This window comes from Narcine bancroftii, chromosome 6 (genome assembly GCF_036971445.1).
Source record: "Narcine bancroftii isolate sNarBan1 chromosome 6, sNarBan1.hap1, whole genome shotgun sequence".
NCBI lineage: Eukaryota > Metazoa > Chordata > Chondrichthyes > Torpediniformes > Narcinidae > Narcine > Narcine bancroftii.
Genome location: NC_091474.1, coordinates 90,781,249 through 90,799,437, shown reverse-complemented (window position 1 = coordinate 90,799,437; position 18,189 = coordinate 90,781,249). Strand labels below are relative to the sequence as shown.

The 18,189-nt window shown below is 41.0% G+C and overlaps 1 protein-coding gene across 2 annotated transcripts in view; it reads left to right on the top strand.

The window, feature by feature from the left end:
- The window catches only part of LOC138736331 (glutamine--fructose-6-phosphate aminotransferase [isomerizing] 1-like), an 81,200-nt gene that overhangs the window by 25,675 nt on the left and 37,336 nt on the right, over positions 1-18,189 (top strand). For both annotated transcript variants that reach the window (XM_069885663.1, XM_069885662.1), the window contains exons 7-11: positions 4,034-4,095; positions 9,568-9,647; positions 10,216-10,324; positions 13,962-14,125; positions 16,396-16,491. In XM_069885663.1, coding sequence (XP_069741764.1) covers positions 4,034-4,095; positions 9,568-9,647; positions 10,216-10,324; positions 13,962-14,125; positions 16,396-16,491 — 511 coding nt within the window. The remainder of the gene's footprint in view (positions 1-4,033; positions 4,096-9,567; positions 9,648-10,215; positions 10,325-13,961; positions 14,126-16,395; positions 16,492-18,189) is intronic.

The following is an 18,189-nucleotide window of genomic DNA, read 5'->3' as shown; positions in this document are numbered from 1 at the left end:
ATATTAATTGGATTAAAGCATTATATAAGGGACCGTTAGCGAAAGTGACAATAAATGGACATGTATCAAAGCAATTTAACTTAAGCAGGTCAACACGGCAGGGATGCCCACTATCACCTTTATTGTTTGTGTTAGCTATAGAACCACTAGCAGAACTGATAAGAATAGATAATAATATAAAAGGAATAAAAATAAAAGACAAGGAATATAAAATCAGTTATTTGCGGATGATGTTATAGTGTACTTAACAGAACCATAACTATCAATAAAAGAATTATATAAGAAATTGAAGGAATATGGAGAAGTGTCGGGTTACAAGATAAACGTAAATAAAAGTGAAGCAATGCCTATGAATAATGCGGATTTCTCAAAATTTAAGAAGGAATCACCATTTAGATGGCAAATGCAAGCAATAAGATACCTAGGTATACAAATAAACAAAAATCTCGGCCAACTATATAAACTCAATTATTATCCACTAATGAAAAAATTACAGGACGATTTAGAGCATTGGAAAGATTTACCACTAACACTAATAGGAAGGATAAACTGTATTAAAATGAACATTTTTCCAAGGATATTATACTTATTTCAGGCATTGCCAATACAACTGACAGCAAAATTCTTCAAGGAGTTGAAGAAAATAATAAGGAAATTTTTATGGAGAGGGGGGAAACCGAGGATAGCACTAGATAAATTAACAGAATGGTATAAACAAGGAGGCTTACAACTGCCAAACTTTAAAAATTATTATAGAGCCGCACAATTAAGATACCTATCAGATTTTTATCAAACAAGGGAAAAGCCAGATTGGACGAGATTAGAATTAGATAAAATAGGGGAAAAGATACCTGAACACATATTATATAAATGGGATGAAAAATTGGTACAGCATAGAAGTTCTCCAGTATTACATCATCTCCTCAATATTTGGAAGAAGATTCAGGTAGAAAGAAATAAAACAAATTATCAATTACCAAAACTAATATTGACGCAAAACAAGTTACTCCCTTTTACAATAGATAACCTTTCCTTTAGAGAATGGGAAAAAAAAGGGATTAAAAGAATAGAAAATTGTTTTTCAGGAAATAGATTCTTATCTTTTGAACAAATGAAAGTTAAGTACAATATAGCTCAAGATACAGCGCTGGCATATTACCAATTGAGATCCTACTTGAAGGTTAAATTAGGAAGCAGTTTGAGTTTGCCAGAGGCAAGTAACTTTGAATATGTGATTACAGATACAATGATAATCAAAAGATTTATAACAAATATGTATATTAAACTGCAAGAAAAGGAGAATGAGGAAACAAATGGTAAAACTAAACAAAAATGGGAACAAGATTTAAATATAGAGATAAAAAAGGAAACATGGGAGAAGTTATGTTCTGGAACGATGAGAAATACAATAAATACGAGGTTACGTATGATACAATATAACTGGATACACAGGCTCTACATTACACCTCAAAAGTTAAATAAATGGGACCCAACAGTATCTGATAGATGTTTTCGATGTAAAAAAGAAATGGGAACAACAATTCATGCAATCTGGACATGTGAGAAAGTAGAAAAATTTTGGGAAGATCTAAACCGGATATTAAATAAAATTACAGAAAACAATATACCAAAAAATCCAGAGATCTTCCTCCTAAGTAACATAAAAAACAAAGAATTTGGAATTGATTTGGATGGTGCACAAAAAAGATTTGTTAAGATAGCTCTAGCCGTAGCAAAAAAATGTATTATGTCAACCTGGAAATCGGGAAGATAATTTGAAAATACAACAATGGTATATAGAAATGAATAAATGTATTCCGTTAGAAAAAATAACATATAGTTTAAGAAATAATATTGAAATATTCGAACAAATATGGGAGCCTTACATTAAATACAATAGCGAAAACCTACCGGGGACAATCATTACCTAAGTTGATGGAAGGAGAAGGAAATGAAAAGAATGGACTCAGTAGAATTTCTGGTGTATTTTTGTTGAGTGACAACATTGTCTGACTGGTTAAATGTATCCTAGATTGTATACCTTAAATGGACGGGGGGGTGGGGAGGGTGGGTTGGGAGGAGTGGGGGGGAGAAAATGGCACTGTATATGTGTGAAAAGGAAAAAGTGTGTACCATGGTTAATGTGATTTATGGTGTGAAAAATAAAAAATTAAAAAAAAAAAGCAAGTCATTGAGGTGACTAATGGTGGTACCTCAGTTGTGGAAATCCTGGAACAACAAATCTCTCTCTACAAAACCTACAAGAACCTTTCTAAGCGGTAACTATTTACCTTTCGAGCACCAAAGCCTGGTGAAGTTTATACATGTTAAATTCTGTGCACAGTAGAAGAATTGCCTGCAGCCAGGGAACTTGGAAGAATAAGAAGTGAGATTAAACTGTGAACCAAAGAACTTTTTAAAATTTACACACACATATCATACACGTGCGCTTCGAATAGAAGGGAATTAAGTTGGGTTAGTTAAGTTAATAGTGATAAGTTAAAGTTTGATTCTGTTTTCATGTTTAAAGATAATTAAAAACAACTTTTGTTTAAGAAACTACTTGTCATGGTGGATATTGCTGCTGGGTTTTGGGGTCCTTTGGGCTCGTAACAGAAAGGAGTTTGTACATTCTCCCCGTGTCTTTGTGGGTTTCCTCTCACTGCTCAAAAACGCACTGGGGGTTGTAGGTCATTTGATTGTAATTGGGTGGCACAAGCTCATGGACCAAAAGGATTGTAACCATAGTCTATGTCTAAAGCCCGAAATGAACACCAGAGCTGTGAGGCACCATCTTTAATGATAGAGCAACATATCCAAGAAAGGGGCAAAATATGAGCTTCTGGAGGAATTTGGGGGATAGGTTGCATCCGCAGAGAGAAATGGACAGTTGAGGTCCAGCATCTGAGCTGAAAGAGCAGTGGGGAGGTGACCAGTAGAAGTGGGAGAGTCGATTGATAGTTGGACACAGATAAGGAGAGGGTTGGTTGGGAGGAAGGAAGGGTGATGATAGTGACAGAGAATGGGAGGGATAAGTGGAGTCTCCTCAGCTAGGACCAGGAGAATCACCAGGGAGGTCATCACTTGGTTGGGGCATGTTGCGCTTTGCAGAGCTGGGGATCTCCGGCCAGCCTCAAGCCTTCAAACAGATAGTGCAAGAGTATTGAATAAGCAAAGGCTAACAGCTTTGTCATGAGTAGGAATGGTTTGCATCATCAGGCTTCTGAAACTGTTGAGTGTGTGGATTGTTCCATCCACTTGAATATGATTGTTTAGTGATGGTTCTCTGAACCATTCTTTCCATGAATATTTCACCTTTGATTTTTTTTTAAACTACCTTATGTACTCGTGGTTTAAAAAAAAAATGGGAGGGGAGGTGGGTTGACTTTTACAGAGGTCAAACTTTTGACCTCTTAAGTACCTGTGTCATTCAAGGCGTCAGGACCGTGTGGTAAGTCTGCAGTTGGGTCATCGGGAGCTTGGATGGGTGAATGGCCAGGGTGAGGATCTGCTGTCAGGAGATCTGATGGGTCAAAAATAGAGGGGTTGACTTTTACACAGGTCATACAAAAACACCCAATTTTTGGGCCAAAAGCCGGGGGGTGGGGTCAATTATTACACGGTATTGACAATTACATGAGTTAAAACAGTATACAGTGTTTGAAAGTCACATTATAAACGTGAATTCCTCATTTGTTCTTGCATGCTCTCACTTCTCTCTCCCTCCAGCTCCCCCATTATGGTATGACGTTACCATTGACCTGGCCTTGCTATAATTACTGTAGTGAGTAGCTTCAAAAATGAGGGCACAGGAGTATATGTTTGAGTTGGTGAAAGGCAATCAAACAAGATCTGACAATGGGTTAATTCAACTGCTGGATTGAGCTGCTTTATAAATAGCTTTTGAAAAAAAATTCAATGCCTTTCGCCTGATTGGGCCGTTGAACTAAAATAGATAAGTTAAAAATGTGTTTCCAGATTTTTGTTTGAAAACGCAATATGTTCTACACTAATGACTCTAATGTTTTTACAGGAAGGTGCTTTTGCCTTGGTGTTCAAGAGCATTCACTTCCCTGGGCAAGCAGTCTGTACCAGGTAAAATACCATGGTTCTGGTCCCTACAGAGGTTCAAACATTTCATAATCAGCGTGATAAATGGCAGCCAATCTGAATTCAGCACTTAAAGATGCTTTTTTTTGAGAAATTGGCAAATAAAGCAGTATGGTTAACGCAGTGGTTATATGGGATTATATCCAGCGCTGTCTGTAAGGAATTCTTTGCTGCATAAAGAACACCGTTTGACCTGATGAGTTTCTCCAGCAGCGTGTTTTTACTTCAACCACGGTGTTTGCAGACTTTTGTGTTTTACTTCTCCACGTGGCTCCGTGGGCTTCCTCCTGGGTCTTTCGGTTTCCTCCCTCCCTCCAAAAGCATTCAAGGTTTTTAAGTTAATGGTGTATTTAGGGGCATGAACCAGTGGGATGGAAGGGGCTATTACCGTACCATATCTCTAAATTTAAATGAGCAATGGAATGAAACGTATCTCAGACGTGGCTGGAAAATTCCAAAAGCCACCAAGTTGCATTTATGGAGAAGAAACATTTCATATGTGAGATAAAGACCCTTTGTCAGAACTTGAGGAGTCGTTGATAAAACACGAAGGTTCTCTCCACAAATGCTGCCTGACCTATTGCTTGTTTCCAGCATCTTCTGGTTTTGTTTCAGATTTTCAGCATCTGCAGCTTTTTGATTTTCATGTATTTCTGTAAATACTTTTGTTTACTTCAGTCAAACCAACCCAGCACCCACATCCAAAGAGTTTCACACAAGGAGCATGCATTACACCCTGTAGTTGATCCCTGAACCAAAACTTAGGCATGTATAAGCAAACTCCTGCAGAAAAATCCAATCATCGGGACCCTGTGAGTGAGGGACAAGGTGATGCAAAAGCTGGAATTGCAGTAAAACCGTGGAAATTAAAGGTGCAAGTAGAAAGAACATTCTGCAAACTCTCTGTACTGGGGCAGTGTCTGTGCATGATAAAGCCAAGCAGCATTTGGATTGATCGGGCTGCATCATTCCTGACCATTCCAAGTCAAGGAACATTTCCCTTATGAATCTGCAGGGGTTGTCTACTATATCCGGTGCTGCTGTGTGGTTTCCTCTACTTCGGAGAGACTGGAAGATCGCTTTGCTGAGCGCGTCGTCTTTGTCTTCCACAATAGTATGGATCTCACAGTGGTCAGCCATTTCAATTCCCCACCCCATTACCTTGCTGACATGTCTGCCCATTGGTCTCATGCACTGCCAGACTGAAACCACTCACAAAGTGGAGGAACAACACCGCGTCTTCTGTCTGGGCACCCTCCAACCGGATGGCATTAATATCGTTTAACATCATATTTCTGTTTAAAACCCCCTGCTTCCACCCCTTCACTCTCTCTCTTCCCTTTTCCCTCTGTCTCCTTTTACAGAGCTAAAATCAATTCTCCCCTCTGAACATGTCCAATTAATTTTGTTGGTCCAGACTACATCCCCCTGTAAGTCTTCAGTATTCATTCTGGCAGCTTCCTGTTCTTTGCTTATTCCTTGAAGAAGGGCTCAGGCCCGAAAGGTCAGCAATATATCTTTACCTCCCATGGATTTTGAGAGACTGGCTGAGATCCTCCAGCATTTCTGGGACTTTGCACTATTCTCAGGGCAACGATGAGTGGGAAAAGCCTCTGTGGTCATCTTTGTGTTTATGTTTCGCCGTCGCCACATTCTCACTGTTGCTTCCTCCATTCTATGACCCCCCCCCAAAAAACTTTCTCAACCCCAGATTTCTGTATTCTCACACCCCTCCCCTCCCCCCCCCTCCCCCCCCCCCGCCCCCCCACAAACATCCCATCTGTTGGAAGTACACTGGTGCAGGGATTTCAGGATTGGTATCATCTGACCTTGTGATTTGAGATGGCTTCACCCCATTCCCAAAAAAAACTATCATTTAGCCTAAAAGGTCACAATTTACATAAGCTGAAATTAAACTGTAATTTGGACAAATTGAACCACCCCATTGCAATGTCCCACATGCAGTTAAAGATAGGTGGGACTGCTGTAAGTGAATGTTGTCTGGAAAGGTTTTTCGATGAGTGTGGTCACATATTGGCATATCTTTCAGATTTCAGGTTTATTGTCAGAGTACATACATGACATCACATACAACCCTGAGATACTTTTTCCTGCGGGCGCGGCAGAATTACCACTTATTAGCAGTGCAAAACAAAACACTAAAGAAATGTAAACAAACTGTGTAATGCAGAGAGGAAAAAGATCAGTAAAATGCATAATTAAGAGTCCTTAAATGAGTCCCTGATTGAGTGTGTCATTGAGGAGCCTGATGGTGCAGGGGGAGCAGCTGTTCTTGAACCTGGTGGTGCGAGTCTTGTGGCATATTTCCTGATGGCAGCAGCAAGAACAAAGTATGTGGTGGGCGGAGTGGATCCTTGATGATTGCTGCTGCTCTCTGACGGCAGCATTCCCTGTAGATGTTCTCGATAGTGGGGACCATTTTGCCTGTGATGTCCTGGGCTGTGTCTGCTACCTATTGCAGGGCTTTAAGCTCAGGGGTATTGGTGTCCTGTGATGCAGCCGGTCAGCACACTTTCCACCACACCTCTGTAGAAGTTTCCGATGTCCTACCAAACCTCCTGAGCAACTGGCGCTGAAGGGCTTTCTTCACCATGCCATAGTGAGTAGGGTCCAGGAAAGATTCTCCGAGATGGTGACTTCAAAGAACTTAAATTTGCTCACCCTCTCCACCTCTGATATCCCCAATGATCACTGGATCATACATCTCTGGTTTCCCTTCCTGAAGTCAGCAATCAGCTCCTTGGTTTTGGTGACATTGAGTTTGAGGTTGTTGTTGGTGCTCCATTCAAGTGCCCAGATGGGGATGTCTGGCTTTTCTTATAGAAGGTTGTTTTATACACACATCTTCTTGTGGCTTACATTTGAAGTCATTGATAAAAATGTCAGGAATGTATTCACAATTGTCTTGGGCTTTCACGCTATATATTTCAAAATCTGCAGGAAAGCTGGATGGAAAGATTTACTAAATGGTGGTCATTCTTGGCAAAAAGTATACCATCTGAAGACAAATCCACAGGAATTCCAGCACAGTTGCCACTCTGCCTATCTCCCCAAACCAGTTTACTTGCGGTTGATGTGAATGTTTATGCTGGGTGGGAACAGGCAGGATAAACTAATCTCCAAAACTCATTCTACTGAAACCTGCAAGCTTTGCTCAATGGGGCTTAAGAGTAAACTGACCAGTAACAGGAAGCAGGGAGTTATTTTTACTATTTTATTAAACCTTCAATGTAAACCTATATAAACCTGAAGTTCCCTAGCCCTCCAATAATGCAGGGTGGAATTTGTAACTTTTAAACAAACGTAATCCAAAGATTTGACCTTTAGTTTGATCATTGCACTGAATGACCATCTGGAAATCCACAATGTTTTAAAATTTGTCGGGAGGTGAAGGGTATTAGAGAGGCCAACATGTCTTGCAAAAGATGATGGTGAATCTGGTTGAACATCTGGAACCCATGTGAATGTATTCCCACAATGCTGGTGGGACAGGGAGTTTCTTGATTTTGATGAGACAGGAATGGTGACCAGACACCAAGCTGTCTGGTGCACGTCAGAGATGGCATGCAGTTGATGGTGTTCCCTTACACTTTCCATCCTTGTCTTGGTGATGGGGGTTTCTAGTCGAGGAGATGTAGCTGAAGAAGCCTTAAAGCTACAGGGGTCCATCGCTGTGGAGGTAGTGACAGTGGATGACATGGATGGGATGTTTAATATAGTGGATAGTGCAATGATACTACAGCGCCAATGACCTGGGTTCGAATTCAGCGCCGTCTATCGGCAGTCGTGTGGGTTTCCTCCAGTGCTCTGGTGTCCTCCCACCTTCAAAAAAATATGTGGTCATAGTTTTAATTGGTGTATTTGGGGTGCACAGCCTGGGGGCTAGAAGGGCCTGTACTGTGCAGTATGTCTAAATTTAAGCCAGTGGAGGAGATATTTGACTAAGTGCACCACTGGGTCTGGGTAGCTTTGAGTTCTATTGAAACATCTATACCCAGTAAAGAGTTATGACACCAGCAGCCTTCAACGTGTTCTTGGCAAATTACACGACAGTGGAAGAGCTACTGGTTGTCTCTCTTTTTCTTGGAGGTGGTCAGCGAGTGACAACAGCTGAGGCTCGATGTTAGACTGATCTTACCGGAAGCAGTGGTGGGACTAATACTTCATTTGAGTAAGGGTGAAGAAATTTGCATATCGCGCTCATCAGCATATAGCCCCCTTTTGACTTCGAGAGAAAAAGGTGACTGATAACTGGGTCTCTGAGAAATATCAACAACAGTGTTGGGAGTTGTATTGACTAGACTTTAGTGACCTCAAGCATTTGAAAATTGGCCAGTAGGAAATTTATAAAACTTTCTTCAAAGAAGCTTTGTGTTGGAGCTAAGTGCCAAACAGGAAACTTTCAGGCATGGGGAATATATAAATGGGAGATTAGTCGCTGAAAGATGCTGTGTGCCGGGTGGAAGGGGTATTCAGTGATTTTGCATACACTCTTTAGACAGTGATCCTGGTAGATCACGTCGATAGGGGGAGGGAGACTCCAGTGAACCTCTCTACTGCACTTATGGTTCTGTGGATTGACCTCTGACCATTTCTCTGTTGCAATTGAACTACACTGTGTTGTAGCCGGCCAGGATGCCTTCAGTCAAGCTCCTTTAGAAGGTTGGCATGATGGTGGCTGGAAGCATTGCCCACTTCAGTCTTCTCAGGAAGTGCAGTCGCTGTAGCATCTTCCTGACAAGTGAGGAGATGTGTGTCCACAATAGAAGTGTCTCCAAGCAGGCATAGAAGTATAGAACTCGAAGCACAGTTGAGATGTTGATTTCAGCTTCAAGTCTTCCTCCAAACTTGGAGAATGACATTTAAGTAAAAGTATAAAGGGGCTGTCTGACAAATGAGATGTTAGCTCTAGAAGAAGGTGCCATACTGTTATAGGGTGAGGTTCAAGGTGAGAAATTTACAAGTGACCTGAGGAGCAACCTTTTCACACAGGGTAGTGGGTATATGGAACATGCTGGCAGAGGAAGTGGTAAAAGGAGGTCCAATTATAACTTTTAAAAAGAATGTGGGCAGGAAAGGATTGGAGGAATAATGGCAAAAGGCAGGCAAGTTGCACTAACCTTGGGAGACAACTTGCTTGGCATGGACAAGGGCTGAAGAGGCCTGTTTCCATGTTGCAAGACAATCTGGTTCTACGAGGAAGACTTGGGAGTTGACCCAATGACCTTGCCCATATTTATCTATTGAGAATGCCAGTTATCTGACCAAACATCTGATTGCTGTGCAGAAGTGGGTTGGATCATAAACGTACATTAATTTGCAGTGAGGCACATCACAATTTCCCAGGCCGGTGAAGTTCGTGCTCTTGCTTAACAGTGACGTCCTTTAGGTGATTTTCCTATAGACTGATGACACACTTGATGCTGTTTTTTTTAGACGAGGAAGCCCACTGATGATTGGAGTGAGAAGTAAACACAAACTTTCAACAGATCACATACCAATTCTGTATCGCACATGTAAGTAGCACAGGAGTAAGGATCAAGACGTTCATTATTTTTTCTATCTGAGAAAACAAGGCAAAAAACAAAAAGGAATGTACTTCTCCACTATAGTTCAAGGTCTCATTTGATAACCTCAAAACCTCTTGAGGACTGGGAATATCATCTGATTATGAATTGTCTCGCAAATCTGTCGTGCTCTCAGTTTGGATGGAAGAAGGAAAATTGCTTCTAATGGGAAGATCAATTGAATGTGTTTCAGTGAATTTATTCGAACAGTGACATGAGGCACAACTGGAACACAATGGAATAAAATGATTGAAGAGGTTATTGGATGATCTGGTTAAATGGCTGTTGAGAACCATCTTGGGATCCTGCTATCTTTGTTTCCTTGGGTTTGAATAAAGCCTTTTTGCTTTTCATCAGTCCATCGTATCCATTTCTTTTTTAGCTTGGAGCAAAAGGAGCAGGTTTGTCTACTGCCCTTTGCTTCTGAACATCCATTGGGGAAAAGTCTGGCAGGGAAGAAATCATCAGTAAAAATGTAAGTCTCTCAATTGGACTGATGATTGCTTTTTATTATCAGGCAAAGAATTAAAGGCAAGATGCCCCCTGCCCCGCATTGATGCTTCGACCTCCTTGTACCCAGTTGGGGAAGAACAGTCAGTGGAATACTACTTCACGTCAGATGCCAGGTGAAGTGTATGCTCAAGTATTTTGTGTTAGTGGACAGGAATGGTGAATGTAAAAAGTAAAACTTTGCCTAAACTTTTGTAAAATTTCCACTTGAACTTAAAATGTTTGTGGATCTCTTGGACCATTAACAAGTGTTTGCAAGTTTTGTTTTAGTTGCCAAGGCGAGTTACATTAACCAAGCCTGTCATTTTCAACTGACTGCTTTAAGATGGTAAACTTACAAAGTTGTGGTTCATGTAGAAGTCAACAAAGAAATGGCCTGCAATTTTGTTTTTTACCTGAAGAGTATTTTTATGTTTGTAACAAAGTGTAGAGTGTGAGTGGCATATGGCAGCAAATTAAATACATTAAAAGTCCTGGAACCCAGGGAACAGTTATTCAGAAATCCTAATGGTTTAACGTCTGACTCCATAGGGCCTTGTTTCCTCTGTCTCCCTGAGACTCATTTCCTGCTCTCTCTTTGAGCTCCCTGGGGCCTCGTTTCCCCTGGTCTTTTTGAGCTTTCTGGGTTTAATGGGAAGTTTATTGCAGCATTTTAAAAAAAAATGATTAATGGTATGTATATTCAATCATCCAGCAAATCTCCCATGCTGGCACCAAAGTCCCAAAGGGGCCTGGATTATTTTTATTACACTTTTACTTGCCACCTCTTGTTCCCTATAATACTGCAAGGACATCGCATGTACTGTAATCTGCTCAAATTATTACAGAGATAATCTGAGGACTATGAAATTTCAGTTGCAATTTGGTAAAGGGCATTTATAGTTGTGAAGCTACTGTCAAATATTGAACTGGATGCTTGAGTACTTTTTAATTGATGGGCAGCTGGGTAGTTCTGAATCCCTAGCCAGTAAGGTGTTTCCAGTTGGAGATGTAATTTGCTGGCTCTTTCAATGTGACAGTGGTACTTGAAGTATAATCTGATCTCATATATAGGAGTCCCTGATTTATGATGGTCCGACTTGCAATTTTTCGAAGTTTCAATGGTTTGAATCTGTTCTTTGAATTTTGGCTAGACTATGATGTTCAGTATCTCCTGATGGTGCTGTGTCGATCCCCACACACTGATCCCACTGCCCTGTTCTCTCCCCAAAGTCTCAGGTCGATTCCCACACTGATGCCACTGCCCTGCTCTCTCCCCACAGTCCCAGGTCGATCCCCGCATTGATCCCACTGCCCTGCTCTCTCTCCACAGTCACAGGTCGATCCCCACACTGATCCCACTGCCCTGCTCTCTCCCCACAGCCTGTGTCAGTCCCCACACTGACCCCACTGCCCTGCTCTCTCCCCACACCCCTGTGTCAGTCCCCACACTGATCCCACTGCCCTGCTCTCTCCCCACAGCCCTATGTCGGTCCCAAATTGATCCCACTGCCCTCTTTTGACTTACCAATTTTTTTCGACTTTTATGATGGGAGTGCTAGAACATAACCCCATCGTAATTTGAGGACTACCTGAACTCTGCAACATGTTCTCAGTCTTGAAATGGTCGTTATGGAATGCAACTGGATTAGGGGTCAGTTAATGGTTTGTGATGGTGTCTGGTGTGTCAATAGTATTGTTTGAAGCAGAACTGTCGCTATGGAGGTGAGATTTCAATTGTAATGGGGATGCCAGTTGGTTAACCTGTGAATATTGTGTTACACAGTAAAATTCCCATTATCTGGTATTTAAGCTACTGGCAGCCTCAAGCAATTGGCAAACAAAATCGTGGAAAATAAATAGGTAAAAAAACTAAAATTTCAAATTGGCACCTTGAGGCAAACCTACATAGCATGCATTCTCAAGCAACCGGCAAATTCATTTATCTGGCATTTACCAACCCCTATTGGTTCTGGGTACTGGAGGTTTTACTGCAGTATTTTTAGTATTAATCAAAAAAGTGATAAAGGCATCCTAAAAGTGGAAAGTGAGAGTAATCAGTAGGACATACGTGGGTTTGAGATTCTGGGAGGGAGCATACGATTGGGGCAGAGGAGGTTTGAGAGGAAATGATTGGGATACTTGCGCAGGGAGAAGTGGAAGCAGTAGATCGGACGTGGAACGTGCGGCCTACTAGGAGGGAAGATGGTGGGATGAGGAGGAAGAGCAGGGAGGAGGAATTTCAATATAACAGGAGGGTCTCAACAGTTGATATTGGGAAGTAACAGGGCAATTGTGGGATTGGGAAATCTTGAACAAATTGTACTGGGTCAGACACATCATACATCAAGTTGCCATCACCTTGACCAGTAGTTAAACACCAGAGAATGATTAAAAATATGTTTCTCTTTTAATATTCAGATAAGGATGCTTAGAGCAGGGGTGGCCAAACCTTTTTGGTTGTGGGCCACACACAAAAAAAATAAGGAGTCAAAGAGCCAAACAGTATCTAGTCTGGCAGGTTTCAACAAGTTAAACTGCAAGAAACACAGTGTTTTTAAACCAGAAAACCCCTGTGCCATCAAAAATTCATTTTCTATCAAATGAATGATATGACGGAACAGTTTAACTGTTGACATTACAGTAGTTTATTGATGTGCTCACATATTTCTGTATCTGCTGAACTTAAACTTAAATGAATGCAATAAAACTCGTTAAAACTCTCATTCAAAAACCAATGCAAAATAAAAAGCTGGGAGAAAAATAAGAACAGGAGAAAAGATCAAGAAAGGGACAAGGCCGTCTCCAACATTCCTCCACAACTCTCAGTGAATCCAGTTCACGGCCCAAGTGTCCACCTTAATGATTATGATGCCATGTACAAATCTGTAGATAAGCTATTGAAGTTGACACATTCCTTGTAAATCATATGAACACACTTCCCCTTGAAATCTATGAAAAAGTATTCAGTTTCCCACCATGTCTGAAATTTTCAGCACTTCTTTTCTATTTTCCGTCTTTTTGGTTCCGCCATGTTTAATGAATTGAGGTAAATGTGTTTTTTTTTAAACTGGGGTAAACATTTTCATTGATGAGTAACATTAAAATGGTCAGTCTTGTAGTTGTTCAAAATGGCAGCGACATCTAGTGTTGAATCTAAGAAGCACAATATACATTCAGCGCAATTTATTGTTAGAGATTATGTCCTATTGGGCCATATTTCATTTTATTTTAAAAATTTACCATGGACCACTTAAAAATAGGAAACAGGCTGCAGTTGGCTGGGGTGGGGGGCGTAGTTTGGTTACCTCTGCTTAGAGTATCCTGCGGTGAAATCTAAGACTAGATTCACCAAAGACCTTTATTCTCATTGATGTATTACAACCAATATTAATTTGACCCTCAAACAAAGCCAATAAGCAGCATGCCTGTAAATGTTGGATAACATTAATGCTAGCACACAGAGTGTCATTGTAATGAATGGAATCAGTTAAAAATGTGATTAAAACCAAAATTCACAGATTACAATTTTGAATCTAATTTTTTACATTAGTTTACCTTGCTTGAAAAGGGAATGCTGCTATTGGTCAGGAGCAGGGTGGTTTGAATGGTGGCAGTGTCATGGGGTTTCTGGAGAAAGGTTGGCTGCTCTGTTCCATGCGTTGAAAGGGAACCTTGTTCTGTAAGTTGGTCCTTGGTGTTCCTTCAGTGCTGTCGGTCAATGTGTTTGGAGAGGGGGCGCGGCGTCTTCGTGACCCTGCCTTTATTCTGCAGCGCGATCATCGAGCACACCAACCGAGCAATTTTCCTGGAGGACGACGATGTAGCCGCGGTGGTGGATGGCTGTCTTTCTATTCACCGGGTCGAGCGCGCAGCGAGTGATTGCCCAGCGCGTGGCATCCAGATACTGCAGGTAGAGCTGCAGCAGATGATGAAGGGTAAGGTTGTCTGTCATTCTCCAGAGAGGGAGTTCATTCAGCCCATAATGTCCAGGGCAACCAAAGGCTGTTTGGTACTTCACCTCCTCTCTCTGTCCATAGCTATGTTGTTGATGGTTCTTGAACAGATATGAACTACTCCTCAGCTTTTACACTGATAGGATGTTCAATGGCTTGTACTTAATCTCTCCTTTATTTAAACCAGGAAATAGGTATAGGTGCCATAAAACTTTTACCACAAGATTCAGGAACAGCATCTACCCCTCCACCATCAGACTCCTAAACCACAAACTCAACCAGAGATTGATTTGCACATTACACTGGACAACAATTTTTTTTAAAAAGGTTTGCGTCCTGAAAAAAAAAAATTGGGGATTATGATCGACAACTTCAAGATGAACACAAAGATAATTTCAGATTGGTTGTATCAAGTAGGATGTTGCATAAACAGTAAATTAACTTTTATTGAATTTAGCCTTAAGCGTGTACAAATGCGACAGAATGTATCGCAGCTGTTGCCACATTGACAAGACATTCCTACTGCATTGAATCTTCCTGAAGACAATAAATGCTACTGTTAAGAACACTCACTGTGCTATTGTATAAAGAATGTGATGTTTTGCCACTGCTGTACCTTCCTGCCATATCCATTGTACCCCATAAAAGCTAACCTAACTAGAGAATTCCAAATATACAGTTCTGGTAAAGGATGCTGACTTGAAATGTGGCAGGCGATTTCTCTCCGTGGATGCTGCCTGATCTGCTATGTCCTTCCGGCTTTTAATTGTTCACTCAAAATTCCAGCATATTGTGTTTCTCTACAGATCTCTCTTGTTTTGAGATTGATGCCCTTGCCACACAAAACATCAACTCCTGTTAAACCTCTTAAGAATTTTATATGCATCTATTATCGGGTCACCTCTCATCTGAGGAACTGCAGGCCAGATTATTTAATTGCTGTCTGCATTGCTTTGCAAATGAGGATTCAAAAAATGGCTCTGCCTCCCATTGCAAAGTTTCTGGGATGATCATGGGAGCGTTTTCCTTTCTGTCCTGATCAAATTTATCCATCCTCTAACATCACAATAAGCAGATTTCACTTTGTGCTCCTGAACAGAGGAAGTAATTTTTTTTAAATTTAAATTTAGACGTACAGCACTGTAACAGGCCATTTTGGCCCACAAGCCCTGTCTGCCCAATTTCCACCCAATTATGTACCCCGGTACATTTTTTTTGAATGGTGGGAGGAAACCAGAGACCCCCTGGAGAAAACCCATGAAGATAAGAGGAAAATATACAAATTCCTTAAAGACAGCGCTTGATTCGATCCCCATTTAGCGCTGGAAAGGCATTGCGTTAACTGCTATGCTAACTGTCACGTCCAGATAGTTAATGGTCTATCTCTTTGGTCGATCTGAAGTCGCATCCAAACTGGACTGGATTAAGATTGCCTATTTCCTTCCTTGAAAGGGAGTGTTATAGGGCTACAGTGATGTACAACGCAGAAACAGGCATGCCATGTTTTGTATCCGTAAACCAATGAGAACACTTCCATGTTTTCTGTCGCTGGTTTACTATTTGGGGCTTTTGGGATTTTGGTAGCACTGTGTTGGCAGATATTCCAAAATGTCAGACATCAATCCCAAGCACACTTTAATGACACTTTTGATTTTACATGTTACACAGTTTTATAATACATTCTCTACTGAACTAGATGCATTTTGCATGTGTGGTGTATATATAGTAAAAGTCCTAAAATTTGGACTGATTGGGGATTGAGGTGGTCTGGATTCTCGGGCAGTACATCGGCGGCGCTTGCATAATGTGCGCACGCAAAAGCTGACGGTTCTCGAGAAGTCCGGATTCTCTGATGATCCTGATTTCTGGCATCCAGATTTTTGGACTTTTACTGTCTGGATCCCTGGCTTCTTTCTGGGATGAAGGAGTGTGCAAGCTGCCGGATTATCAGGAGCTCTGAACAATCAGATGCCATATTATCAGATTGTTTCTGTGTCTTATAATTGTAAGATCAGAGATGATATCTAATTTGCTACCAGAATCAGGCCAAACAGATACTGAAGGTGAATGTTATCATAAAATTTATTAGGATTGATTTAACAGGGGAAAAAAAACCACTGATTAACCAGTACTAGACTTGGGTTTTTGATGGATTGTTACAAGCATAGCTTTGAGACATGATTATCCTGTAGACAAAACTTCCTGACCTTTTCTGTATGAAGTAATTTTCATGTGATTATTCTGTTTAATAGGAAGCTACAGTTCATTTATGCAGAAAGAAATCTTCGAGCAGCCAGAATCAGTGGTGAACACGATGAGAGGGAGAGTCAATTTTGAAAATAACACAGGTAATAACACTGTTCCATAAATGCACCTACTCGCTGTTTAACCCCTTCGAAACATTGCAATCCATTACATTGACTCAAATTACGAATGCCTGAGAAATAATGAGAATCCAGAGGAGGGGCCGGAGGGGAGAAATGCACGGATGACTGCCCCTTTAAAAATTGTTTAAGCTGTAGTTATTTCTCACAAGGCAGTTAAGGACAAACATCAGGTTGCAAGCATTGAGTTTTTCTTTTAAAAGTATGATTGCATATAAAATAGGTTTTCTCTTGCATTGTGCATGAAGTTTTCATTGCAGTTTTTATTGATTGAAGCCTTCACGTTAGGAATTTTACTCGGGGCTGCACCATCCAAGACCTTGCTGACTGAGGTCCCCAATGACAAGGCAAATAAGTTCCCTGGTCCTCATGTCCTGCATCCTATGGTCTCAAAGAAAGTGGTTGCAGAGATAATGAACCTTTGTTCTGTTTCTCTCCCCACAGAGGCAGCTTGGTGAGCTGAGTATTTCAGGCATTTTCTATTTTTATTTGAGATGGAGGACATGATTTACTCTACAAATTTCCTGGATTATGGAGAGATCGCAAATGAATAGGAACATCACAAATGTAACCCATTATTTGAGAAATCAAGTTACTTAGCCTTACGTCTGTCATTGGGAGAATGGAGGAATTAATTATTGAGGTAATTAATGGCATTGTGGTAGGACATTCAGAAAATTATACAATGATCAAGGAGTCAACATGGCATTATGGAAGGGAAATTTTGATTCACAAATTTGCTAGAGATCTTGGAGATCTAACAAACCGAATGGATAAAGGGGACCCAAAAGGTGCGGAATATTTGGACTTCCAGAAGGTATTAGAGATGATGACATACAAAAAGGTGGGAGTGTACGGGCTGGTGTAATTATATTGACATGGATAGGGGAATAGCTAACATAAAGCATACAGTTGGGCTGAATGGGTCACTTTTTGATTAGCAGGGATCAGTGCTGGGACTTCAACTATTTCCCATTTGTATGAAGGAGCCCAGTGTAATGCAGTCACATTCGGTCATGATGCAAAGATAGGTGGGGTAGTGATTTGAGAGGACCGAGCTTGCAAATGGATAAGGATGAAGTGAATGACAAATGATGGGAGTTGGATACCATGTCTGGAATATATGAGGTTGTCCATTGTGGGATGGAGAATGAAAAAACAAATTATTACTATTTAAGGTGACTAAAAATGTGATTCCAAACAATTGGGCAGTCCTGCAAGAAACACAAATAGGCGGTGATTAGGAAGGCTAGCAGAATAATGGCCTTCAATGCAAGGGTATGGAGTATAGGTATTTCTCAACTTTTGTCCATGTTCCGTTCTGACTGACCGGTCGTATCTCGAAATGGATGTACATTGGATGTTATCGTTCGTTAAATACAACCTGGCGACCACCGAGGCCATCTCTCGCGAGAGGTTGGCCACCCCTACCGTAGGCATTATTTTCCATAGATAGCCCCCTACTTTCACCATAAAAGCATGATTTTCATATTTTTTCTTTAGTTTTTAAATTTTATTTTCGGTCATACGTATCGATGGCCGTTGGTTGCAAAGGCAGTAGGTTGGGGGATTCACAGGTCAGACAGCACTGAGAGGATTCATTTTGGCCTCTCCCTGATGAGGAAAGATTTGTGTATGAGAATAGATTAAGCAAATTAGCCC